This window comes from Monosiga brevicollis, genomic scaffold (assembly GCF_000002865.3).
Source record: "Monosiga brevicollis MX1 MONBRscaffold_4 genomic scaffold, whole genome shotgun sequence".
Lineage (NCBI taxonomy): Eukaryota > Choanoflagellata > Craspedida > Salpingoecidae > Monosiga > Monosiga brevicollis.
The window spans coordinates 1,850,995-1,875,792 of record NW_001865041.1 but is presented as its reverse complement, the minus strand read 5'-3'; the positions used below and the strand labels follow the sequence as shown (position 1 = coordinate 1,875,792).

Genomic DNA, 24,798 nt, shown 5'->3' with positions numbered 1-24,798 from the left:
CGGAAGGCTGCGTCATCAGCTGCATATGATGTGAAGCGATCGCACACAGAGCATGAGCACACTGGACGAACACAAAACCGCCCATTTCTGCTTTTGCAGCACCAACGAGCCACCCAAACCACATACCTGAGAGCCCGTATCCTGCAGCGTTTTGTTGAGCTGGCGCAAGCGGGCCTCGGAGTTTTCGTCAAGCACCTCGCCGTGGTGAGCTTTGAGCAACTTTTGCTTCACCAGGTCCTCCTGCTCAGCGATCTGGGCACACATTCGGGAGCGAAGCTCCTGCAAAGACATGTAGTTCTCATCCTGGTTTTGATGGGTCACACTAATGTGCACCAAAAGGCTGGCAAGCTCAAAGGGCTCGTTGGCACCGTTTTTCAACACGATGGCGCGATAGCCCGTGCGCAAGGTCTGGCGCTTCTCTGATCCCAAGGGAAAGCAGGCCTGCGCAATGGCGTTGGCTTCACCAAAGATATCTTCGTCCAGCACAACAATGCGCATGGTGGCGAGATCTTGCATGCTGACGTCAAAGGCACAGTCAGAGTCCCAGGTCGGGTTGAAGCCATTGTCAGGCACCGTAGGCGTCTTGAACTTGTTGTGGTCGTTCTCAACGCCACACATTTCCAGCTCCACCAGCGGTGAAGTAGTGCCTCGCGAGGTTTTGGGTAGGTGGCGTCCCGCAATCACCTAGTAACGAGCAGCACCGACGTAAGTTTGGCATCAATCAAAAAAAAAATCAACAAGCACCAAAGGAGGGAGAGCAGCATGCGCCCATTGGAGGCGCTCTATCCAGTTCGAGGAGACGAACAGACCTTGATGGTTACGGCCACGGGGCGAACATCATCGGCAAAGGAGCGATACTCGTAGGGATTGAAATCCAGCTTCAGCAGACGCTCAGGCTTGAGCACATAGCCACAGCGGCCGTTGCGCTGGAAGAAGCCATGGTTCAGCCACATGGGTCGATCGCCAGTTTGGTAGTTGAGGGCCACCAACTGCACTCCGCAGTTCCACATCATTTGCGGGTCATAGTTGCTCGAATCGACACGCTTGCCCTGGGGATACACGCGCGCAAACTGGCGAATGCAGTAGTTTGACATTTCCTACGAGGTCGACAGGGGAAGAGTGATGCAATTGAACGCTCGAAAATAGCGGGATGACAAGAGGCCGAAGGGCCGAACAAAACTAAAACGACACCGTTGTCGTGGCAGAGGGGAGAAACAAACCATGGGTTGGCCGCCATTTTGTTTGACGAAAGACAACGCCTTCTTCTCATTGAAGGAGGACATGTTGTAGTATTCCTCCTTTTCCGAATCGGCAAAGCTCTGGAAGCGCACCGAACGCGAGTAGTAGATCAGATCTGACAAATCCAAGTGAATGCGCAGCTTCTTGTTGCCCCGCGCCTGCTTGGCCGACCTGTGAACATCCCATGGACAAAGGGCTGTCAGCCTCGGCATGAAGCCGCAAACACGCACACACGCACACACACACGTACTTTTGCTGAAGCTCATGAACAGCCAACTCGATGGCCTTGATCCAGTCGTTCATATCGTCCTCACTGTCGGCAGCTGCGTCAAACCCTTTGTCTGGGCGCAGAAGGTCCATGATACCAAAAATGTACTGCTGGCCGCCGCGTGGCTCGCGCGGCACAATCTGAATGTGTTTCAACTCGACAAACGCCTTCTCCAGCGAGCCCAGCAGGTTTTCGTGGTCATCTTCCTCTTCCTTGGCCATGCGGCGGTGATCAATCTCTTCGACATAGTTGCTTGGAAGCCAGCCACCGATACGTCCGCCGTAATCGCCTTGCCACCACCCGCCATCCTTCTTCACCACGTTGGTAATGGTGGCACCGGCCGGGAACGAAAGCTCGTCTGGCTGCGCGGCCGCATATGGGTACAGGGCACGGCAGTTGACGTTGGTGTTGTTGCTGGTCATGCCGGTGGGGTTGGGCTGTTGGTAAAGATCGTCCGAGCGGTAAATGTCTTCTTCGGGTTCAGTGCCTTGCTCGCGCAGCAGCTTGTCATCAACAGGATAACGCAACTTCATGCGTCGGTAAAGGGGCTTGCGTTGGAAGTAGTCAACCAGGGCTTCCAGAGTCTCATATTCGGCATCGCCGATGCAAAACATGCGACCCTCCTTCTGAATGCGGCAGTGCTTGATCTTGCCCTCGGCGCGGAACGAAATGGCAAAGTTGGTGGGTTGCAGCTCACTGGAGCGGATCAGAAAGGCGCCGTCAAAGTTTAAGCGCTTGAGCATATCTTCGGCGCCAGCACGAGTGATGTACTTGTGAAACCAGTTCTTCTTCTCGTGAGAGGCGGGCTGTGGCACTGCTTGTTGGAGCACGGCAGTAAAATCTTTGCCTCGCAATGGCACCATGCGATGGTATTCAATCAGTTCGTACAAGCTGTCAAAGGCCACCTCATCCGTGAGGTAGTATTGCTCGTCCCGCAAGCGGATGCGCACGTGTTGCGGCTGTCCCTCACGCACAAAAGACAAGGTGTATTCGCCTCGGAAAGTGCCCGAGTCACGGACCAAAAAGGTGCCCTCCTGGTCGCGATAGAGACGGAGTGCATCCTCGGAGCGATCACGGTCGATATTACCGTGGTACCAGGGTTCGGAAAAATGGAGATCAGCCTCGTTGGTAGGCACAGCATCCTGCTGCTCATCCTCATCCTCCTCATCCTCGTCGTCCTCGTCGTCCTCAATCTCCGCATAAAACAGACGCGAATCGCTAAGCGCAAAGTAGTGCTTGTACCAGGTTGAGTTAATGTGGTCCTCGAGGTGCAAGGAGCCGATTTTACGCGTAAAAGCCAGATCATCCTCCATCTGCGGGCACAAGGAAGACCATGGAGAGCGAGAGTGTGAGAAGCGCCGTGGCACACAGTGCATCGCCTCGGCCGCGTCGATGGTGTGGGCGTTGACATGCTGTAAAAACGTACCTTGTGGCTAGACTCGACGGTGTCCGTGTCACCCTTCAGCTTTTTGTGCTTGATGATGATGCGATGGCGAAGTTGGTCGGGGCTGGGGTAGCAGTCGCGCATGGGGTCATCACAACCATCGACAGGCTCAATGACGAGCTTTTCGGCAAAAACGCGCTTAAACTCGTTGGCCATGAAGAGCTGTTGCGACACGCTGCAATGATTTTCGATGGACAGGATCAAGGGGTAGTCGGAGGTGACAAACGCGTTGGCCTTGATGGCCTCCAGCACGTCGTGGAACTTGATTTTGGATGTTAGTGTGTGGCCATGATAAACAATGGTCTCGTTATTCGGGCCATCCCAGCAATCAATCTCCAAGCAACGGCAGCCATCGCGGAGGCATCGCACATAAGCCTCGGTTGAGGATTCACTGCGCAGCTGATCACCCATGAGGTAGGTGTTGTGCGAGGAGGCAATAAAGTAACAAGCCAGCGGGTACGACATGTCTTGATAGACCAGATCCTCGTCAGGATTCCAGAGGCTGTTATCAGCCGAGAACAGGTACTCCACAAAGCGCTGAAGGGTAATCGTGGTACCATCCTCGGCGCCCCATTGCTTCATGACATCGTCCACCTTGGCTTGGGAGACGGTAGATTCACCCTGCTCCTTGATGAAAAAGGTCTTGACATCGGCTGCTGTCAGGGCCGTCCTGTCGCCGAGGAGGATTGACAACAATGAGATCAGAAGTGTCCCGTGCCTGGGATGGGTTGCACCCAAGAATACAACGAAATGGATGGCTACTGACTTGGACGGCATGGACGAAAACTGTTGGAAAAAGTTTGTAACACTCTTGGCCTCCACGATATTGTGGTAGAGCTGCTTGAACCCGTCCTTGCTGATGGCAGAGCTACCTTTGGAAACCTACACGCAGGAGCAACCACGCGTCAAGAGCCGCAATGCCAACGAGCGCTTGCCCTGAATCTGAGTGGGGAGAGGCCGGAAAGGGCTGCCTTGCGGGGCTTGGTCCGTACTGCGTCAAAGAAGTCGCGTAGCTCGCGGTTGGAGGGCTTGAAGTTGACTTTTGACATCCAAGCTCGAACTTCGCGCAGGTTGATGCTGTTGTTCGACTCCATGTCTTGCCATTGCAACTCAAGCCAACGGTCTAGGACCATACTCGGCCTGTGTGTAGAACCCCAAAAAAAGATATGGTTCGGGACAGGACGACCATCAGTGCACGAGGACTCAGAGAAGCATTCGGTGGAAGCAACGACGTGGAGTTATTCAGGAGCACCAAAGGTAGCAAGCGCAGTAGTTGCACAACATGCGTACAAGACACGCTAGCCTTTTTGAAGAAAAAAACGAAAGAACGGCAAAAGAAGAAAGAACAAACAGTAAAGGACAAGGACGAGGCCAATTTTATGGCTCAAAAGGCGTACCGATACAGGGCCGGCTGGACATGGCGAGCAAAGGCCCACAATCCTTCGGCCCATTGCTGTACAATTTCCGGGCTTTCCGCTGAAGAGGGAAGAAGGAAAAATAAAAAGCAAGCATCGATGCGGAGCGTCGAGATCGTGAGAGGAAAGCCAGCCGGGCGAGACTCGGCCAGATTACGCGATGTAGATGTGCTTTGGGTGCACACAGCAAAAGAATGACTCACCCACGATGCAAAACTGTTTCAAGCGAAACTCGGCGCCATGTAGAATAGTCATGCAGCACTCTTTGTCCACACCGTCGCTGAGGGCAGAGGACATGCGAAACTCCTGTGTGAAAAGAAGTAAGTAACAGGCCACATGAGCAGTGAAGAAGTGAGAGGGAAACTTTGGGCGGCTGAAGGTGAGCAGCCAACGGAGGATAGACGCCTGATGTCTAGCACATGGCACTCGCCACAAAGGCTCACCTTGGTGTTGAAGGCATCCTCCCCAATGCGAATTTCTTGGAGGAAGAAAAGATTGACTGCAAACGCCGCACACACCCAATGACGTGAAGCAACATAAAGATCAGTTCTCGGGTACGAGGTGGCCTGTGGGGTCTGGTTGGGTGGATCGCTCGCTGCAAGGAACCAGTGGAACGACGTGCTGGCGGCAAAGCGAAGTAGAGGGAACGCGGGGGGGTGCACGGGCACGCACTCGATGCGGTGGGACGGCCTTCAGTGGAACCACCGGTGTAGTAGTTGATCTGATAGGTGGTCAGATCGAGGCGCAAATGGACGCTTGAAGTCTTTTTGTTGCTCAAAAACCGGGTAAAGGGGGTGCCTTCAGTGGCGGTCAGGGCGGTCACGAGCTCCTCGAGGTTTGCAGGAACCTTGTAGTTGCGGACCATGGGCGGAATCTGGGGCTCTTCATGCCGGGTCTTGGAGCGTAGGAGCCAGCGCGAGAGACGCTCATGCGGGGTGGCAGCGGCATTGGTAGCAGCAGCCACGGCCGCAGATACGGTCGTGTTACTCGTCTGATGCTTGAGAGTGGCAGATTTCTTGTTTTTGGCAGCCACACTTTTGACGGCGCTCGCGGCTGCGGATTCGGTTTGTGACGCGTCACTATCAGACCGAGACTCTTTGGTCTTTTTCTTTCCAAAAGGCCAAGGCATCTTGGCGGTGACTGTGGTGATTGGGGGAGGGCGGTGCAAGTGGAGAGGGAAATTCCCCAAGTCAGGTCAGAAGACACGAGTGGCAGAGCAAGGGAGGCGGAGCCAGGGTGACCGAGATTGCGATCGGGAGCAAACAAACGGACGGTTGGTGCAACGGGCTGCTAGCAGTCGATAGCTAGATCACGGCACGCCAGACTTGACAAGATGTGATGGCACTACTGGGAGTGGACGCAGCAGCTGCTGTGCTGAGGGTCCCCCAACTCGAGCTGGTCAAGTCGCTCGCAATGCCTATGTCAATGGACAAGCCGTGATGGTGACGGGCAACAAAACACCACACCCAGCGAACCGGCTCTTTTGAGAGATTGATATGTGCAGCTCAACGCAGGCATGGAAGCGAAGAAGAGAACAAGGAGGAAGAACTCATGCCAGACGGGCCTCGAGCTCGAATCATGGATCTCACGGCAGAAGACGAATCTCGAGAGGACGTGCAGTTGCGTACCTGCACACCACAATTCAGGCGTCGCGAGATGCGGGCCAACTCCTCCCGCACCACTGCTGCCACTACTCCAACCACCACCACAACCAGCAGCTGCAGCTGCAGCCAGCCAGCCAGCCAGCTGGATCAAGCAGGAGGTACGCACAGTGCCAACAGCGGGAGCACAACGCGACAGAAAGTAAAAAAAAGTAAAAAAACACACACAAGAGGGGAAGAGGTCAAAGAGTGGAATGGCAGTGGCTCTCTGAGATACTCATCTCTCACCAATTCATCGCTCTCTCTCTCTCTCTCCCAAACTCTCTCTCTCTCTCTCTCTCTCTCTCTCTCTCTCTCTCTCTCTTTCTCTCTCTCTCTCTCTCTCTCTCTCAAACTCTCAAACTCTCAAACTCTCAAACTCTCAAACTCTCAAACTCTCAAACTCTCTCTCAAACTCTCTCTCTCTCTCCTTTTGTTGGTCTTTGTCAACTCTCTCTTTATTCTCTCCTCTCTCTTTTGTTCTCTCTCTCTTTTGTTCTCTCTCTCTTTTGTTCTCTCTCTCTTTTGCTCTCTCTCTTTGTTTGTTCTGTGCCAGATCTTATGTTGTGTAGGTCGGGTGTGTAGGTCGGGTCATCTGAGCAAGATGAGGGCATGGGTAGCAACCCAAAGACTCACAGCACGTCTAACTGGTGGTCAACACATCGAGAGGGCAGTGCTGCGTCCTACGCGCTCGATGTGACGATGGCGCTGCCATTCTCCACCCCAGCTGTGGGAATCAACATCCTCTGGCTTGAACCGCCCACTATAAATTTTTTGCGATAAAATGATACAGAATTTGCGATCTGACATCCGATTCTGGACTTGGGGCGGAGAGCGGACAGATCGGCAAGGCACTCCTCTTCCTAAATCGCTCGCCACAGAGGCTGGCAGCAGAACCCGGTCTAAGGCATGATGGTTCACAGTGTCCGAGTGATGCTTCCTATAACACCGCCCTGATTTGAGAACATGGACCGTTGCGAGTCAACTCTCAATTGGCGATCATTTATGACGAAAAAGCATGATGACAAACAAAACAATAAAAAAAACTCGGTGAAATGATATGGGTGTTCACACAGTGGCCCTGTGCCACTCGACGCCTCTGATAAACACGAGCAGATTTGGCCCGGTCTCTCTGGACATGGCTCGGCCAGCACTGCAACAAAGTCAAGACAAAAAATTAAAACCGTCAAAGCTTTGCAAACTGTTCAGATGCCCCTGTCAATATAAAATGCCTACAGTCATACCTTTATGCTTTTTCCAACGAGCCGGCAAGAGGATGTTTGCCACAGACCCAGGGAATGCCCGAAGGACAGCCTTCACCCGAAGAGTCGGTGGAATGCCATTGGCACTGACAAGCATAAGCCCGCCACCCTAATGTTGCAACCACAATCGGCAGTTACAAATCGGATTGACGCTCACACACCCTGCATTCGCCGAACCGAGCTGTCTTACCCGGGAGGGCATCAATCTTGGTGCTGAGCTTGACCCGATTCGGGACGTAGTTTCGAAAAAAGAGAACCTCACTACAGTTGGCATGACGTGCACAAACACTGCACCATGAGGTCCCGTGTGGAATCTCAGGTGTGGAATCTCAGGTGTGGACGGTTGTCCACATGCTTGACTTGTGTCAAAAGTACAAGCATGGCGACCACGTACCAGTCGGACTGCCAGCGCGCGTCTTCAAAGTGGAGGACGGCATGATCGCACTTGGTGCAGCGCGCACGGTCACAAGCTCTGGAGATCGGCAGGCACCACGCCATGATCATCATGAGCTTAAACAAGCAGGGCGCAGCAACGATCCTGTTCGCGCACTCGAGCCAAGCGCGTCTGAGATCCCGTGTCGAAGCATACCTGGGCCGAGAACCGGTGGAAAGGCCCATAGGGGTGCAAGAGCCCGCAAGAATCAGGCGGTTGCATTTGACGCGTCGTGCCGCTGAGCTCAACCGCCCTGCGCCCGACTGTTTGAAGCACGGCAACAGACATAGCACCGAAAAGAAGGGACGGACAAACAGTCCAAAAAAGACAAGGACAGCAGCAGACAAAGAGAAAGAACGTCAAGCCTCATCATCTTGCGTACATGACGACAGAGCCAGCGTTTTCACCAAACATACCTTGGTCGAGCCATATGAGCTGGTGCTGGTGGCCAGAGCTGAGCTGCCAACCGGATGGGGTCGCGATCGCGTCGCTGAAAGGTCGGCCAAATCAGACAGCAGGCTAGTTGCTTCAGACTTTGGCGAAACAGGGTTCTCAGAAGGGGTGAGCGAGGAGCGCCGCGGTGAGCGCCTCACGGCGCTGGGGGAACGCGCCTGATGAAGGCGAGCTTGATTGGGCCGCACGGGCTCAGAGATGCCTCGAACTCGTCGAGTGGCTGGTTTTTTGGTGAAAAGACTCTCTGCTTCATCCAGCAGGGCATCCAAATCGTCCATGGCCGCCATGGTTACGCCCCACCATGCACTCAAACTGAGCACGTGGATACAAGGAGTGTGTAGGCAGCCCGCTCGACGCGCACTTTGACTGCCCGGTGTAGAGGGAGTGTCAGAGCTGTGCGCTTGTCACAGGAATGAATGGCAGCCGAACAACAACCACTTAGGGCTGGAGACTTGCAGCAGCAGCCATGATACTTTCCGCTCACTCTCCAGTTAGCGACGCGTTGACAGCTAGCCACAGCCTGTCCAACCGCCGTCAGTTGCACAGAACAGAACCAAAATCAACCTCCTGTCATTCATGCATTCAAGAATAACGCCAAGGAAAACACGCAGTGAGGGCTCTGCCCCAGCGAGGAAGGAACAAACAACCAGCCATCAAGCCGCGACGGGAGCGGGCAGAGCGCTCGTGACAGCGAAAATACTGTCCGTGGGCTCTCTCCATCCCCGCCATCGTTCAAACAACATGCCTTTTATCATTCTCCACTTATAGAGCACCAAAGCACCCTCTCACAGTCCATCCAAGCGCCTCACCCGCCTCACCCACCTTCAAAACAGACACTCCACGCACGCCGTCCTCACAGCCGCCACCTCCCATCCGCACCCGAAAAAAAAAATTTAAAAATCAAAGAGAGAGAGTTTGAGAGAGTTTGAGAGAGTTTGAGAGAGAGAGAGAGAGAGAGAGAGAGAGAGAGAGAGAGAGAGAGATGAATTGGTTTGGTCGGTTTGAGAAAGAGAAATAAAGAGCGAGAGAGAGAGTTTGAGGGAGACAGAGAGACAGAGAGAGAGACAGAGTGAGAGAGAGAGAATTTGCACTTGCCAACCAGTTTGGGAAAAAACGAACCGCCAGCAACAAAAAGCTGACATTTCGTATCCTATAAATAGAATAATGTAGGCGAAAGCAGTGACTGTAGTGGATTCGATCGGCTGAAGCTGCTGGAGCTGTTTCTGTACAAACCTCTGGCGTGTGGGGTGGGTGCACGCACTTGCTCTGATTTGGCTTTGGTTTTGGCCTGTGCCCCTTTTGCAAGTGTACAGTGTCTCTAGCATAGGCACCTCGAATCTCCCTCCTCTCTCACACCAACTCATTTTGGCGCTGATTGAGCGTTGCGCCACTGAATTTCTCTCTCTTCTCTCTCCCTCTCTCTCTCTCTCTCCCTCTCTCCCTCTCTCTCTCTTCCCTTCCTCTTGCTCTGCGCCACCTCACTCTCACACAAGCTTCAAAAGTTGTCGAGGTAAAGAGGAGGGTTGACGCTGGGCGGGAAAGGCGTCTGTGCATAGATCGCCATGGATGCCGTCGAGGCCGTGGCCGACGTCTTGGCCATTCTGAATGGTACGTAAACAGTCGCTAGCCAAGAATCAATATGGCACGAGCATCATCGTACCTCGAGCAACGCTCAGCCCTCATGCCTGTTGACATGTCCTCTGTTCGTCGCGCTTGATGCCATCAACCTGAACCACGGCACTACCATTCATAGAACTCGAACCTCAGCCTGCAGCAGCGGGCAGCGACGGTGCCGATGCTTGGTGGTCTTCCCTTCTCGATGATCTTGGTGACATCGAGCCACCAGCACCAGAGGTCGTCATCCCCATCGAGCAGCCGTCGACATCCGCGGGAAAAGATCTGCCCAAGGCAACTGCCGAGAACAAATCTGAAGCTCATTCAGAACCCGTTCAAACCACGGCCATGCCAGCGCGCCTGCAGCAATCCGTGCGCCGACGAAAAGAGCCTTCCAGCCGAGCCAGCCGCTTCCAAAATTCGCTCCGCAGCAGCATGCGCCGCCAGGCAAAGCGCGTACTGCCCGCCGTGCCTGGATCACAGGCAAAAGAACCCGCCACTCCCAATGCACCAGAGACCAACAACGATGTGACAGATGCCATTGCCCAAGTACTGGCCGTGCTGGATGACGAGCCTGCCTTGCCGACTGCCAGCTCAAGCACTCGTCCAGCCGTCAACCTCGTGGTAGAGGAGGATGAGGAGGATGATCAAACTCAAGAAAAAGGCAAGGAGAAGACGGAAAGCTTTACTCGCGCCGTCCGGCAAACCCTGCGTCGTCGTGCCACTCTGAGCCAAGCATCAGGGGGTGTCACCAACAAGGCACGACCGCAAGCACCAGACGGCTCTGACCCCATTACTCCCCGCAACCAGGCCGAACTTGAAGATGCGCGTCCCGCCATGCAGCGTCGTCATCACGTATCCCTCAAAGCCAAACCATCCTCCGTCACGACCACGGCCAGCACCACACCAGCATCCGCCACGCCGGTGCGCAACCTCAAACCCTGCCGTGAAATGTTTCCAACCTCAAAAGCTACTGTAGCACACTCACGCCTCGCACTTGCTCTTGGTGACCTCACTCAACAATGTCCCTTCAGGAACATGACATAAGCGCTCAGGCCCCAGCCCCGGGCCCGGTCTCTGGCGGCTCACTGGCAGACCTTGATGTGGCCATGGCCACCTTATTGCAAACACGTAGGTGAACCTGGATCTGTGCACAACCCTCCGCTCATGCTGCTGACCGTACAGCATCTCACAGCTGGGCGTGGACTATCACGATGCATAGAAACATCCAACGGCACCAGCAGCTCAGACGTGCCCATGACCACCCATGCTGCACCGCGACCCGTGTCCGGAGTACCAAACCTTGGACGTCAGCACGCTGCCCTCGCCAACCGTCTGTCTGTCATGCCTCGGGCCTCGGCACGACAACGTAGTTTGCGCCATTCCGTGCGACAAGGACGCCTCAGCCAGCGCTCAGCAGCTGCGAGTGCTGCTTGGGTGCGTGATCAGATTCAACATGTCGTTCACGCAATCATGGCCCATGGCGTTGCGACGGAATACAACACATCCGCTGTCACCTTTGGCGTGCTCTACGAAAAGCTGTGCGACACCGTTCAGGTACGCGCCATTGCCTGAATCCGCAGCTGGCCCACCACCCCGTCGCATCCGACTGAACTTTTTTGGTCACGCGTGACACTGGCGTCCGACCCGGTCTTCAATACCAACATAGGCCACCGACGTCAATGCTGTGCTAGAGGTTGCCCGCGACTACGCCATCGTGGCATACTCGGGTTAGTAGGCTGCCGCGTCGCAGATTTACTTGGTAGCTGTTGAGATGATGATTAGCACTCATCGTCCTCGCCGCTTGTGTGGTGCCTCATGTCTAGGGGCCCACTTGGACCCCATTCGCATGGCCAGCACCGAGATTCATTTGCTCACGGCTGACCTGAGCCGTGTCAATGAGGATGCAGGTACGAACCGTCGCTGTTTGTCGTTGAACAGGCTCAAAGCATCCAGTTTGTCCCTCATTTCAACCCTGGCACCCCTACGGCAGTGTCCATGTCACAAGTTGCGCGAATGTCCACGCGACGCTCCAAACGACAGGGTATGAGATTGTGGCTTGGTCGGGTCAGTGAAACCCAGTGTTTCACTTGGGTCGGCACCGATTCCGCACCTTGACTAACACCGGCTTTTTGAATGATGTGTTTTTCTCAACTCTTCCTGATAGATATGGCCGCCAGCATGCGTCGGCTAGGCGACTCTGTGCGTCGTGGTGCCCTCAGTCGCGACGCGGCGCTCAAAGCAGCACAATGGATTGATGGCGAGGTCGGATTGACACTCATGTTGCTGACCCAGTGTAGTAAACGCCTTCCCCTCCCGTTTTACTCCACGCACGTGCACGATATTTGTCTGTCCTCACAACAAAGTGCTTACCCCGCTCGAACTGGATGCAGATCAGAAAAGTCATTGGTGTCATCATTCAGCATGGTTTGCGAAACAAACAAGGCCTGTTTGACATTACGTTTGGCGTCTTGTTTGAAAAGACGGCCGACGAGCTGGAAGCCCAAGAGGTGGGTGCGGTTCTTCTGACGGCACGCAACCAAGGCTTGGTGGCCTACGCTGGCGAGGATAGCCTTTCTCCCTATACCGACGGCATGGTCACGGTCACGTTGCTGCGCGAGAGCCTGCATGCCTCCAATGAGAATACCTGTACGTATTGCTATGTTGTCTTTGCGACACAATGCTCTTGATTGAACCCAGAGTCACTCATGGTCCACCTTCTCTGCTTCGTGATGTGCTTGTAGACACGTTTGAGGACCTGCGCCAGCTGTCCGTGCGCCGACGCTGAGCGGGGCTGTTTGTGTGCATGGCACCTCTTCCTGAAGCGTCATTTGTTGGCCTGCTTCCGCGGTCATGCATTGCTTTAATTTGTTTGATTCTCTATTCTGTTTCAATTTGATCATCAGTTAAAACCATTTGCTTGACACCCATCTTGGGTTTCAGTCGGCTTATTGTTGTTTCACTTCCAAGTGCCATGACGTGGGCCTTGGTCTGTGAATTAAGAGTAAGGTCGCACTCTTGATGGAATAAACCCCCAATGTTTGTCTTCTTTCTTTGGCACGCGTGCAGGGTGCCTGTGTGTCAGAATCACCAGTGTTGTGAAGGAGCGCGGGGACTATGCGAGTTTGGCTTCCAGATAGTTGATGCCGGCCTGCTGGCCAATAGCAAACAGGCGCCAGGCATCGGCTTCAGTGGGCGGCACAAAGATCATGCGAAAAAGCTCCACGTCCCTAAACACGTTCTCCGGAACGAGGGAGGGCCCAATCTCGATGGGGATATCCAGAGCGCGTGCAACCCAGTCTGGAAAGGGCAGCACATGCACGCCGCGTTCACCGGGTTTGAGAACGTTGGCGAGTCGCGGTACAAGGTCTTTGAAGCCACCATCCACGTGTGGTTGTCCTCGGAACATGGATGTAAAGCCGTGGTCCAGGTAGCCCGGAATGTAACACGAGGCAATCAAGGCCTCAATGAGATCGTCTTTGCTGAAGAATTCCGAAACAAGCTGATTCATGGCGTTCCACCAGGCACGGGTGAAATGAGGTGATGGTAGAACGGGTGACCCCGTGAAAAAAAGTCATACGCATAGCCAGGAAGTGCATTTGAACACGTACCGTGGGGGGCTTGGTGAAGGAGATGGGCTGAACCGCCACATAGAGACACTCGCGACAGATCTCGTGTGCGTCGGCAGGCAAGAGTGCGTGGAGAAGTTTGCGCAGCATGGCTGCAGTGGCACCCCGATACCAGCCTCCTTTATGCGCACCAGTCTGGTAAGAGCTGAAAGGTGACCATCACACCCAACACTGGCACGAGCTCGAGCTCAAGGGAACAGAGCCGGTAGGCGGGTGCACGGTCCGGACCTTGTTCACGCATAATTTGGGCCTCCATGATATACATGTCCACGGCCACAGCCGGGTCGACCTGACAGGCGATACCGGCAGCAGCAAGGGCGCCACCCGATGCGCCAGCGTAGACAATGTTTGGATGCAGGAGCGCGTGATTACGCAACGCTGTGGCCACGCCTGCATGCCGGGACATGTATGACCAGCATGAGAGGGACCAAATCACCGTGCGACACCATGCGGCGAGTGCTCACTGAGAAGCAGATCTTACCCCAATGAAAGCCCACCAGCCAGCCGCACCCAGAAAATGATACGCCCTTGATGAGCGAGTTGGTATTTTGAGCCTCGACAAAAGGTTCTGTGCTCAGCGAGCGCCGTTGGCTTCTTGTTTGGCATGGTTGGCATGGTTGGCATGGTTGGCATGGTTGACGTGGTGGGTGCAGCCAGGGCGCCGACCGAAGACTTGAGACGCACGACAAGCTGGCCACGCCTCGCTGCCTCCCTCGAGTGCCGCTCAGCACCCGCCCAACCCCGGCCATGGCTCCTTCCCCACAGCCATGGCCCATCCAGCGCAACCCGAGCCGTACTTGAGGAGCCCTCATGATCAGCTTGCTGGTCCGCAGAAAAGCAAGAAATAACTTGACCATTGTCACTGAGTTCGCCATCTGGTTGCGCTCTTGTTTTGGTGTTTGCTCTCTCAAACTCTCTCTCTCTCTCAAACTCTCTCCTCTCAAACTCTCTCTCAAACCTCAAACTCTCTCAAACCCTCAACTCTCTCTCAAAATCTCTCTCTCTCTCTCCCCTCTCTCCATCTCTCTCAAACTTTCTCCATCTCTCTCTCCAGTGCTGCACACTGTCATTTGCAGCACTCTCTTTCAGCTCTTGCGCTGATGATTGGCGGGTGCACAAGATTTGGGCAGATTTTTCGGCGTCTGTGAGGCGGTAACATGGCGACGCGGGATCGCACGCGCGACTTTTTACGTCGTAGGGCAGCACGCTCCAAGCAGCCACATAGCACTTGGGAACAGGTGAGCGGTTAAGCGCCTTGGCCAAGTTTGCCCGGGCTCGAGCTACGGCCGCCCGCATCAATACACGCGCGCACGCTTGAGCGAGCACACGCACCTCCCTCCCCCCTCTGTGCAATGCATGTGCCTCCATGCACCAAGCACAGACCTGCGCCAGCAGCGCCTCGATTAACACCTGGTCGACTCACGCGACGGGTTCACCAACACATAGGAGCACGATGAAGCACAGCTACTGCACGGCGAGGAGGACGAGGGCACAAACGACTATCGTCTGGCCCTACCCCCGGAGTGGGTGGACGACGTCGATGAGGTAAATTCGATTCTCAAGCTTTGCTTGGTTCTGTTAGCGCGTGTGATGGTTCAAGGACCGCGACCGCCTTGCTTTCAGTGGCCAATCCGCACAGCTCATCGCCCATGGCGGGCATGTGACCAAATTGGGATGGACGTAGGCTAAAGAGCTGATTCGCTCCATCGAGAACACCCTGCGTGACCTACACGTGATGCATGAGAAGCATGTCAACACCCCCAACATGGATACACAAGTGCAGGAAGAGCGGGCCATTGAGATTAAGACCTCGGAGATCACGGCTGTGCGTTTGCTTGGGCTGCTCGTGTCCACATGTTTTTCGGGCTGTGCGAGCCCTATGCTATGGCCTCCTATGCGTTTGGCCATGGCTCCTCTCAGCCCACACCTGATGACACACATCCGTTGATGGAATACTTGTAGACGTTTCATCGCGGTCAGAAGCTGTTGACGTCCATCCAACGCAAGGGCAAGGCTTCGGGCTCGGAACAGGAGAAGCGGGTCTGTTCACGCACAGTCTTGATCAGAGCAGACGCTGCTGCAAAACCGGTTCGTCCTCAATTTGAGGCGTGAATTGTAGGTGACGGAGAATATCGCTCGAGGTTTGGCCAGCGAGCTACAAGCCCTATCTCAAACGTTCCGCAAGTCTCAAGGCACATACCTCAAACGTACGTCCATCAGACTGACCTGAACCAGCAGCCACATCAAACTCTCAACCAGACACAGAAAAGGATTGGGAGGGTTTATATCCCGCGTCTCTCAACTGTCACCCAGGCACCTCCTTTCCTGGCACGCTGCACTCATATTGCGCCATTTTCTCTTGGTTGTGATGATTTGTTTGGGTTTGTGTTTTTGCTTTTGGTACATGCGGGCTTTTACAGGTATGAAGGGGCGAGAGGAGAAAGAGAAGTCCTACGGGTTTGCAGCTGAGTTGGACGCGGCTGGTACAGGTACGGCTAACCCCTGAGATCCTGCCTGCGTGGTGTGGCACCCATGGTATTTCCTTGCACACTTGGATTTTGGGGAGTGTTAATATCTGATGACGTGCTGTAGCGGAGGAGCTGGACGACATCAACTTTGATACAGGATTTACGACGGGCCAGCAGGCACAGCTACGAGACAACACGGCCTTGATTGCAGCTCGTGAGAACGAGATTACCAATATTGTGCGCAGCATCAACGAGCTGGCCAGCATCTTCAAGGATTTGGCCGTCCTTGTTGTGGACCAGGTCGGCTGTCACTGCTTGGCGCTTCGGTTCCTCGCCCTCTTTTATATATATATATATATATATATATATATATATATATATATATATATATATATATATATATATATATAATATGTATCTGATAGATACTTATTATGACCATATGAGAGTCGATCCCAAAGCAGGGTGCTTGATCGTCTCATCTGCTGATCTTGCTGATCTATATGTAGGGCACGATCCTTGATCGAATTGACTACAACCTGGAGCGGACCGAGCGGCACGTTGAGCAAGGGCGTATCGAGTTGGAGCAGGCCAATCAGTATCAAAAATCTGCCAGCAAGAAGTACTGCATCATTTTGCTAGGACTGATTGTGTTGGCCATGATTTTTGTACTGATTGTCAAGGGTCGCATCTCTGATCAGAAGAAGAAGCACGGCAGCAGTGACAACAACAACAACAACAACAACAGCTCCAAGATTGAGCTCTTCTTTTCTTAAGCAGTTGATAAGGACTGGGTGTATGGTGACGATTCCTTCAGAACGGAGGGTAGCCGCGGCTTTAATTTATGCCCGCATACCCTTTTTTCTTGCTTGACAAAAAAAAACACCACCTCCTGCTTTCAGGCCTCCGATCACTCTCGCTACCAACTGTCACCCTGCTCTCGACACACTTCGTGCGAGACTTTTGACAAATCCGTTACAAACATCCACACCTCTTGCCTCTCTCTCTGGTCGTCTCGACAGCATTGCGCAAAGATAAGGCAGAGTAACTGTGATTATTGATACACTTTAAAACAGTAGATTCCTCACAGGTGTCAACGTGGTGACTTTCTTTCAAAAGACTCCTTACCAAAGGCTTGGGCGTTTTTTGGCGGGAAAAAGGCGTTTACGTTGACAATATGTGTGTGTGTGTGTGTGTGTGTGTGTGTGGGAAGTGTCAGGTGAATGCTATCTGCTCAGTGAATGCATTGCGGCTGCCTGCTGCTGCCTGCTGCTTGTGTGCAGCCAAAGAGAGACAAAGAGAGACAAAGAGAGTGTGTGTGTGTGTGTGTGTGTCCACGTCCACAGGTCTCGCTCTCACACACGCGCGCGCTTCTGCACTGACACGACCACCTGCAGTGGTCATTTGACGCGACGCTGCCTTGGGTGTCCTGCTTGTTGATTGTACTGCCGTTTGGTGCTCAACAGGCTCGCCACAACGAAGGCGCCGTCCAGTTCTCGATCGCGCCGGTGCCGCCGGTGCCGCCGTCCTCGTGCTACAGCAGGTGAGCACCACCGCCATGTCAGCCCTGGCCACTCGGGCGCACACGCACACTGGCTCAATCAAGCCTGCAAGGCTCGCTCGACAGCGCTGGCCACCATAACTTGTCCGCCTCCCGCTCACCACAAGCCCCACGTCATGTACACGCTGCCTCTTAGACTCTTTTACCCTCACACCACCACCACCACCGTCGCTTGATTCCCCTACCATGGCGAACAGCGACATGGACATGACCAAGCTGGGCAACGGGCCTCGCGCCCGTCGGACCTCGCGCGGCCTCGAACGCTCGCGTGCTCACCTGCGCCAACACCGCTCTCGCACTGGGTCGGAGGAAGAGAAGCAAAACATCAACACCCTCTCCTGGGTCAAGTTCAGCCTCCTCCTGGCCTTTGATGTCACCATGATCGGCATCAACACTTGCATCTGGACCCTGGCCTCGGTCTTCCTCTTTTGCTTCTCCAAGTGCCACGACTGGCTCCTCATGAAGCTGGTCGGCGTCAACTACCTCTACAACGTCTCCTGGGAAGACCCCCGTGTCGATCGCACCGCCCTCAAGCTTCATGAGGGTGACCACGTTCTCACCATCGCCTCTGCTGGTGAGTCCGCCCGCTGCTTGTACCTCGCGCACCCCTTTGCGGCCAGCACCACCCTCGATGACCCTTGATTGATTTGTGACAGGTGATAATGTTCTTGATTTCATCATTGACGGCGCCAAGGTGACTGCTGTGGACCTCAATGCTTGCCAGTTGGCGCTCTGCTCCCTTAAGCGTGCGGCCATCCTCGAGCTCAACCACGATGAATTCTTTCGCATCTTCGCCAAGCAAGACATGGATCTCCTGCGCAACAAGTATCACCTGCTCAAAAAGCACATGGACGCCAACGCCATCAAGTTTTGGGACAGCAAGCTGCCTAGCTTCTCTGGCTTCATGTACAGCGGCTCCTCGGGCTGGCTTGCCTTCTTCCTTTTTCGTGTCCTCTTCCCGGTGACTGGCTTCTCCTGGATCCGGGCCGCTCTTGTGGAGGGTGTCTCGCAGGATGACTTCCGCCGCCGCGTCAAGAACCACGAAGCCCGCCTCGAGTGGCTCGCCTGGATCGCCGACTCAGTCCTCATGCCCATCTTTGCACCCCTCGCCGGTGTGCCCGAGGCTCAACTCAACCTGGGCATGTCCCGCGAGGGCAACGTTCACACCATCATGGAGCGTGTCTTTCTCAACACTGATCTGGTTGAGGACAACTACTTTTTCTACGGCTATATCGTGGGCGAGTACTCGGAGCGCTGCTGCCCCCGCTACCTCAAGGCCGAGCACTTTAGTACCCTGAAGCGCGCCATGGCTGGTGGCAAGCTCATTCTCTACCATGGAACTCTCGCCGACCGCCTTCGCCTGGACGCTCAGGTGGCCAAGCCTCCCAGCTACACGGCTGCCATCATGCTTGACCACCTCGATTGGATGGATGACATGATGGTCAACGAGGAGCTCTCTCTTCTCTGGCCGCTCCTCAACAACGACACCGGCCGCGTCCTCTGGCGCTCCTTTAGCGACGAGCCTCATCGCGCCGCTCTCAAGCATCTCAGTGCCGAGAAGGTGGACAACGGTTCGGGCGACCGCACCGGCATGTACTGGGGTGTCTGGGTCGCTGGCAAGAACACCTGTGGCAACCACCCCGAGCTCACCAGCCCCGGCTTGTTCTGGCAAGAGCAGCAGCCCATGTCCCTGGTGGACAAGGTTGTTACGGGTGCCAAGATTGTCACCTTTCCCGTCCTCAGTCCAGTCCTCAGCATGGCCAGCAATGCTGCTGCTCGGCTGACGGGTGTCTCCAAGGAGGATCTGACCAACAATGCCCATGCCAAGAAGATTGAGGCATTTTACGCCTCACAGGCTGATGCTTATGACGCCTTCCGGGAGAACTTCCTCCACGCTCGCGTCCACCTTGCCACCTGCCTGCCTCTGCCCCCGGGCGAGCTCACCTGGGTAGATGTGGGTGCCGGCACGGCGCGCAATCTCGAGTTTTTCCCCGTCGACACTCTCAAGCGCCGTTTTAAGAAGATTTACATTCTTGACATCTCCGCTTCCCTTCTGGACGTCGCGCGCCGGCGTGTCGAGGCCGCTGGCCTCAGCGACGTGGTTGAGCTGGTCCTCGCTGACTTTACTGATCTCTCTGACAAGGGTACGTCCGCACAGTCCTGCCTCTCCTTCTGCTTTGGGGTGGGGGGGAAGCAAGGAGGGGGCTGGCTAACCCTCACATTGTTCTCATTAATCGATTGATTCATTTTTCTTTGATTCGTGTTGACGCGCAGGCAAGAGTGCGCTGCCAGCACCAGGTAGTGTCGACCTCGTCACGTTCAGTTATTCACTTTCCATGATTCCGGACAAGCGAAGCGCGCTCCAGCAAGCCACTCGCCTGCTGGCGCCAGGCGGTTCGCTGGGCATTGCTGACTTTTTCTACCGTAATGATTCCGACACCTACAAGGACAAGCCCGTCAGCAAGTGGATCAGTCATGTCTATGATCTGGGATGCAAGCTGTGGTTTCGCCAGGACGGAGTGCATCTGCTCTCCAACGATGTGCTTGATACACTCAACGACTCAACGGAACTGACCTGCGCAGAGCGCTTCCGAGGCTCGGTGCCTCTGCTCCCGATCCTCAACCCTTGGCACGGTATTCACATCACCCGCAAGTTGTCGGCAAAGGATCGTGAAGTGTTTACGGACTCGGCCGCCAGCTCCGTGGCTTCTATTGTTGAGGAGGAGGAGGAAGAGAACAGCCTCGACGCGGAATCAAAGCCCAAGCCCATGAATGGTCATGCCACGGGCAAGGGCAAGGGCAAGGGCAAGAAGAATAAGTCCAAGTGATCACCTTAGCACATCACTGTCGCATCCAGCACTCGACGCATGACACGCATGAGCATCCTGTGGGCCTTATTTCCTGTGCTCACGTTTGGTCTTCGCTGCTCACTCAAGCGGCGAGTGCGCTCTCCTCCAATTGATTTTGCCACTTTGCACAGCCTGATTCCCCATGGTGCTAACCGCGACATGGCACACATTCACAATGTCATAATAACTCGACTAGGGATGAGGGTTAGGGGTGAGGTTTACATTGTCAATTTTGACGCACACAAGAACAAAAGCCACGTGGTCTTCGCGGGGCGAACAACTCTGCTTGTTCACTCGACTCTCGACCCAAACGTCACACAGCACCGCTGCTTATCACATGACACAGCTAAATGATCAGCCTCCCGCCTGCCCGCTTCAAAAAGGACAATGGAAGCAAAAACTGAGACGGCACGCCGATGCACTGAAATCTACAACACGCCCGCAACACAAGAAGGTACGAGAGAGAACGACCACTCAAGGGCGGCAGGGCATGGGTGTCGCGCCGCAGAGCGATTTCCAATCAAGGCGTTGATCTCTACTTCTTGGCCGCTCTATCAAAGAGAACAGGCATGCACAGTGTGATTCAGGAGAAGGAAGAGATAAGGGGCGCGAGCAGCCAACAAGGCATGCGCACAGAGACGAGGGCTGAAGGGCAACCACAGTGATAGCTGACGTACCCGGCACCGCCTGCTGCTGTGCTGTTGCTCTTGCTCAGCAGGTTGCTGAAGAAGGATGCCAACATATCGTTGTTCGCCTAGAACAGCGGTTCAATCAGACCAAGGTTGCCAGGACCACAGGGCCGGACACGAAAGCGCGTGGCTGCAGACCCAGCGTACCTTGCCATCTGCTCCAACCCCACCAGGCATGCCGCTCAGCGCTGGCGTGGCAGCGCTGGCCGGCTTGTCGCCTGCAGAGAGGCCTGCTGAAGGCTTGGGTGCAGACAGCTTGGGAGCTGCAGTTGCGGCTGCCGGGGTTGCAGCCACAGGACCAGCGCTGGTGGTTGGAGCTGACGTTACCGCCGAAGCCCCTCCTCCGCTGGGGGCGGGCGCAGCACCCAAGCTGCCAGTCTTGAGCGTGGACATGGTCACCTTGGTGTCCTTGTTGCGGCGCGGATCCAGAGACAGGTTTCTACGACGGAGCCACAAATAGACGAGAACAAGCAGAAAAACCATGAGGGCTTCACAATAGTGGGCTCGTTTCGTTGGCATCACTGTAACAGTCAAGGTGTCAGTGAGCGTCACGTACTGTCGCCGACCGACGCCAGCCGAAAGTTGAGTTTTTCCCAGGACCGCCTGTTGCTCCTTGAGAAATTCCTGCTCATCCTTGACCTCGATCAAGACCTCCTTCTCTTCTGACGTGGGCGGTGGGAATATTTGCTCTTCATACTCATCGTTTGCACTAATGGTTTTAAGACCGTCTTCCAATACCTGGATCTTGGCAGCAGAGTCCACTCCTGCCAAAGCGGTGCGAGCCCAAAATTCATCGTAAGACTCGAGAAGTACGGTACATCATTTAAAACGCAGCTTCTGGCCGGTCCAGATATGACTGAACGACGTACCTGACGGCATGAAGAACGTTTCAGGATCGTTGCTGGCGTCCTCCGCACGAAAGGGGAAACGATGCCGCGTCAAGTCATCACCCACATAGGCCCGATGCACCAGGTACCGATGCACGGCAGTGTTGTTGCTGGCGTCTTTGCAACTATACACAGTTGCCGCACCATACGCCAAGGCCAAGCGCCTGTATCGTTGCACACACAACATGGAAGAAACAAAGTCTTGTGAACTCAACGAGCACGAGGACCAGGCAAATCATGGCACGTGGTGGGGCAATGCAAGCCGGGACGTTCTTCTGGTCCATTGCAGCAAGCGGACACGGGGCCGATGGGCAGGCTGATGGACGCACCGAACGTGTAGCTGAATGAAATCAAAGTGCTGGCCTTGGTAGTCACGATCCTTGCGAAGTGCTGCCATGGCATCCGATTTATTGACCACGAAGACGATGGGCACACCCAGATTTGTAGTCAAAACGCCGTCTTCGAGCTCCAGCAAGGTGTTCTCCGCGAGGGTCGGGTCTTGCACATATCGTGCCACTACACCGTGGTGGTCGCATCACATCGAAAGCAAGATTGCCGCACAGCGTCAGCACAAATAAGAAGAAAAAGGTCAATCAAAGTGAACAGCTGCATCAAACTCTGCCGCTGTATTGGTCAAAGCAGTGTACAAGGCCGAAAGGGGAGAAAGCTCATTGGAGCGACACGACACGACTGAGCAAAGGGGCCATGAGGGGGAAAAAAACTCACGTTTCTCGCGCATCTCTGTCAGTTGCTTGGCGACGGCTTCGCGTGCATCCAGTTCTTGACGTGCTGAAGTTGTGGCTGCATCAGTGGCGTCTGCGTCACCACCAGTGACTGCGCCTTCGCCGTCCACGGGCACGGCAGAATCATCGGTGCCCGCCGGGGCGGATGTGGTGGATGAGCGATACAAGGAGGCCGTGTATTCTTCAATGACGCCAAGCCAGCGCTTGAGGCCACGCATGATGTCCCACGGCTTGGTCATATCCACCACGATGACAAAGACTAGATCGCTAATACTCTCGGGCGTAATGACAAAATCCAAGAGTGGGGCATGTTCGATGTTGCCGTCCAGTGTGTAAACGCCGAGCCGTCCAACCACGTCTGAGCCAAAAAAAAAAAAAAAAAAAAGGAGGAGGGGGGCGGATATGATCAAGCAGGTGAGCACATGCGCATAGAGTCTAGCAATCGCAAGCGCCGTATCGAAGCTGTGGGCCGGTGCATTGCTGAATCGGGCTCGACCGCACCTTCAGTTTCCTCGTCCCGCACGTCGAGGTATGTGTACTCCAACCCGGTGCCCATGGGGTGATCTTTCGGATCATATTTCTGGTTGCCCTGAAGTCGGGAAATGAACGAACTTTTGCCAGTGCCCTCGTCTCCTGTCGATTCGATTGGCATGCAAAGGTGAGAGATCACTCGGTGAATCTTGAAGGGCCGCCGAATGGTGCGGAGCGAGTCATTGGGCAAACAGGAAGGATCGCGCACCGAGCACCACGACGTTCTTGGACGGGAGATGACGAGTTGTAGTTTTGGAGGCCACATTGGCCAGAATGGACGCCCAGAGCGTGCTCTTGCCCTGATTTTGTGCCTTGGCCATCTTGCGAGTTGGTGTCTTCGCTGCGGCGAAAAACTGGCGAAAAGAGTCGCACTACCAAAATATGGTAGCCAGCGCGTATTGCCAAGGACAAAGGTAGCAGGGGGACCAGCTGTAGTCTTGCGCGATGCAGGCACGCACGCTGGCCCACGTATTTCAATCGCTGGCAAGCTCGCTGGCTGAGCGCGCGCGGCCAATGGAGACGGGGGCCGGGGCGAGAAATAGCCAGAAGCGATGCAATCTGTCAGGGGATCAGCCGGGTGGGCAAAGCAGTGCAAGGCATCATCTTGAGCAAGAGCCAGGTGTGCAGCAGATTTTGACGTTTTCCACAGCGGTGGTGAGCAAGCCTTTGCCACATCTGGTGCCTCATCTAAACTGCCGTCGCCCCTCTGCAGTCCAGAGGCGAATTCGATTCGCGCGATCGAGATCACCAGCGCAACCCCCTGTTCGTACATGCACCTATCCTCCCGCTACACATATACATACACACACCCATCTGATCCCGTTTTACAGGCCCTACTCCCCATCCCCTCTTCCACCACCACCATCACCCCTGCCATTCACCCCACCACCACCGCCACCGCCACCGCCACGGCCAGTCGTCGTCTCCAGTGGATCGCACCAACCTCAGAGCCGTTCGGAATTATGCTACCATTTGTCATCCAATGATTCTTGGCTCTCTCTCTCTCTCTTCTCTCTCTTGTTCTTATGGGGTCAAACGGGTATCCACGGTACATCTTGACCCCCCAAACTTGAAAAAAAAAAAAAAGAACAGATATGTCAGACGATTCAACCGCAACAACAGACAGAACTTGAGAGAGACAGAGAGAGACAGAGAGACAGACACAGCGAGACACACAGAGACACACAGAGAGAGAGAGAGACAGAGACACTGGTCCTGTTTTTGTGCTTTGTGGACCTCCTCCCCCATCCTCCTGCTGCTGCTGCTGTTTCATTTCGGACGGCTGCTCTGGGTCTTGGAGGGCCGTGTCAAGGTCCCAGTTACCATCTTGACCGGGTGGTGACTGGCATTGTGGTTTTTTTTGTCACAAGCTGGGCTCTGGCCCGGTTCTAGTCAGCAATACTCGTTGACCACTAGGTACGACCGTGTCCACTGCGCACGTCCAGCCGCCCCCTTTTTGAGCAGTGGGCCAACTGTCCCCGTTTAAACCTTGGTGCATCGGCTTCAATGCACCAGTGCCACCAGCTCACACACCACCATATACCCAAATGTACGTGTTTGGGGTGGCTGCTCTGATTGGATAGCATGGCCGAGTCCGGCCGCTCGGATCTCGCGGCCAAATCAGCCGCTCGCGAAGAGAAGAAGCAAAACACCAAGCGCTTGGCCGCACTTCT

At 54.8% G+C, this 24,798-nt stretch overlaps 7 protein-coding genes across 7 annotated transcripts; 3 read left to right on the top strand and 4 right to left on the bottom strand.

Annotated features, from left to right (window-relative positions):
- Positions 1–4,809: 4,809 nt before the first annotated feature.
- On the bottom strand, positions 4,810–8,721 carry MONBRDRAFT_36264 (uncharacterized protein; the record flags this gene model as incomplete). Its single annotated transcript, XM_001743739.1, has 5 exons — positions 8,118–8,721; positions 7,663–7,964; positions 7,459–7,529; positions 5,039–5,506; positions 4,810–4,961 (listed from the first exon to the last, which is right to left on the bottom strand). Coding segments are annotated over exons 1-5 (1,317 nt in total), but the record flags the coding sequence as incomplete, so codon positions are not given.
- A 333-nt stretch (positions 8,722–9,054) lies between these two features.
- Positions 9,055–9,518, bottom strand: MONBRDRAFT_23689 (uncharacterized protein; the record flags this gene model as incomplete). Its single annotated transcript, XM_001743738.1, has 2 exons — positions 9,055–9,304; positions 9,388–9,518. The coding sequence occupies 2 exons, from the start codon at positions 9,516–9,518 to the stop codon at positions 9,055–9,057; spliced, it is 381 nt and encodes a 126-aa protein (XP_001743790.1).
- A 198-nt stretch (positions 9,519–9,716) lies between these two features.
- On the top strand, positions 9,717–12,556 carry MONBRDRAFT_6536 (uncharacterized protein; the record flags this gene model as incomplete). The annotated part of the gene is made up of 9 exons (XM_001743984.1): positions 9,717–9,762; positions 9,908–10,692; positions 10,803–10,899; positions 10,991–11,325; positions 11,438–11,498; positions 11,595–11,678; positions 11,936–12,033; positions 12,192–12,417; positions 12,513–12,556. The coding sequence occupies 9 exons, from the start codon at positions 9,717–9,719 to the stop codon at positions 12,554–12,556; spliced, it is 1,776 nt and encodes a 591-aa protein (XP_001744036.1).
- Positions 12,557–12,883: 327 nt separating this feature from the next.
- Positions 12,884–13,487, bottom strand: MONBRDRAFT_6535 (uncharacterized protein; the record flags this gene model as incomplete). The annotated part of the gene is made up of 2 exons (XM_001743737.1): positions 12,884–13,270; positions 13,380–13,487. 2 exons carry the CDS (start codon positions 13,485–13,487, stop codon positions 12,884–12,886), a joined length of 495 nt encoding a protein of 164 aa, XP_001743789.1.
- Positions 13,488–14,912: 1,425 nt separating this feature from the next.
- On the top strand, positions 14,913–16,641 carry MONBRDRAFT_15312 (uncharacterized protein; the record flags this gene model as incomplete). The annotated part of the gene is made up of 7 exons (XM_001743983.1): positions 14,913–14,942; positions 15,082–15,222; positions 15,360–15,437; positions 15,517–15,604; positions 15,818–15,880; positions 15,990–16,165; positions 16,375–16,641. Coding segments are annotated over 7 exons (843 nt in total), but the record flags the coding sequence as incomplete, so codon positions are not given.
- A 937-nt stretch (positions 16,642–17,578) lies between these two features.
- MONBRDRAFT_36263 (uncharacterized protein) lies at positions 17,579–20,401 on the top strand. Its single transcript, XM_001743982.1, has 3 exons — positions 17,579–18,000; positions 18,083–19,570; positions 19,701–20,401. The coding sequence occupies exons 1-3, from the start codon at positions 17,613–17,615 to the stop codon at positions 20,252–20,254; spliced, it is 2,430 nt and encodes an 809-aa protein (XP_001744034.1). The 5' UTR covers positions 17,579–17,612; the 3' UTR covers positions 20,255–20,401.
- Positions 20,402–20,488: 87 nt separating this feature from the next.
- Positions 20,489–24,398, bottom strand: MONBRDRAFT_31584 (uncharacterized protein; the record flags this gene model as incomplete). The annotated part of the gene is made up of 10 exons (XM_001743736.1): positions 20,489–20,826; positions 20,953–21,029; positions 21,112–21,403; positions 21,521–21,728; positions 21,834–22,015; positions 22,181–22,367; positions 22,578–22,952; positions 23,096–23,227; positions 23,334–23,496; positions 24,069–24,398. 10 exons carry the CDS (start codon positions 24,396–24,398, stop codon positions 20,811–20,813), a joined length of 1,962 nt encoding a protein of 653 aa, XP_001743788.1. The 3' UTR covers positions 20,489–20,810.
- Between the last annotated feature and the right edge of the window lie 400 nt (positions 24,399–24,798).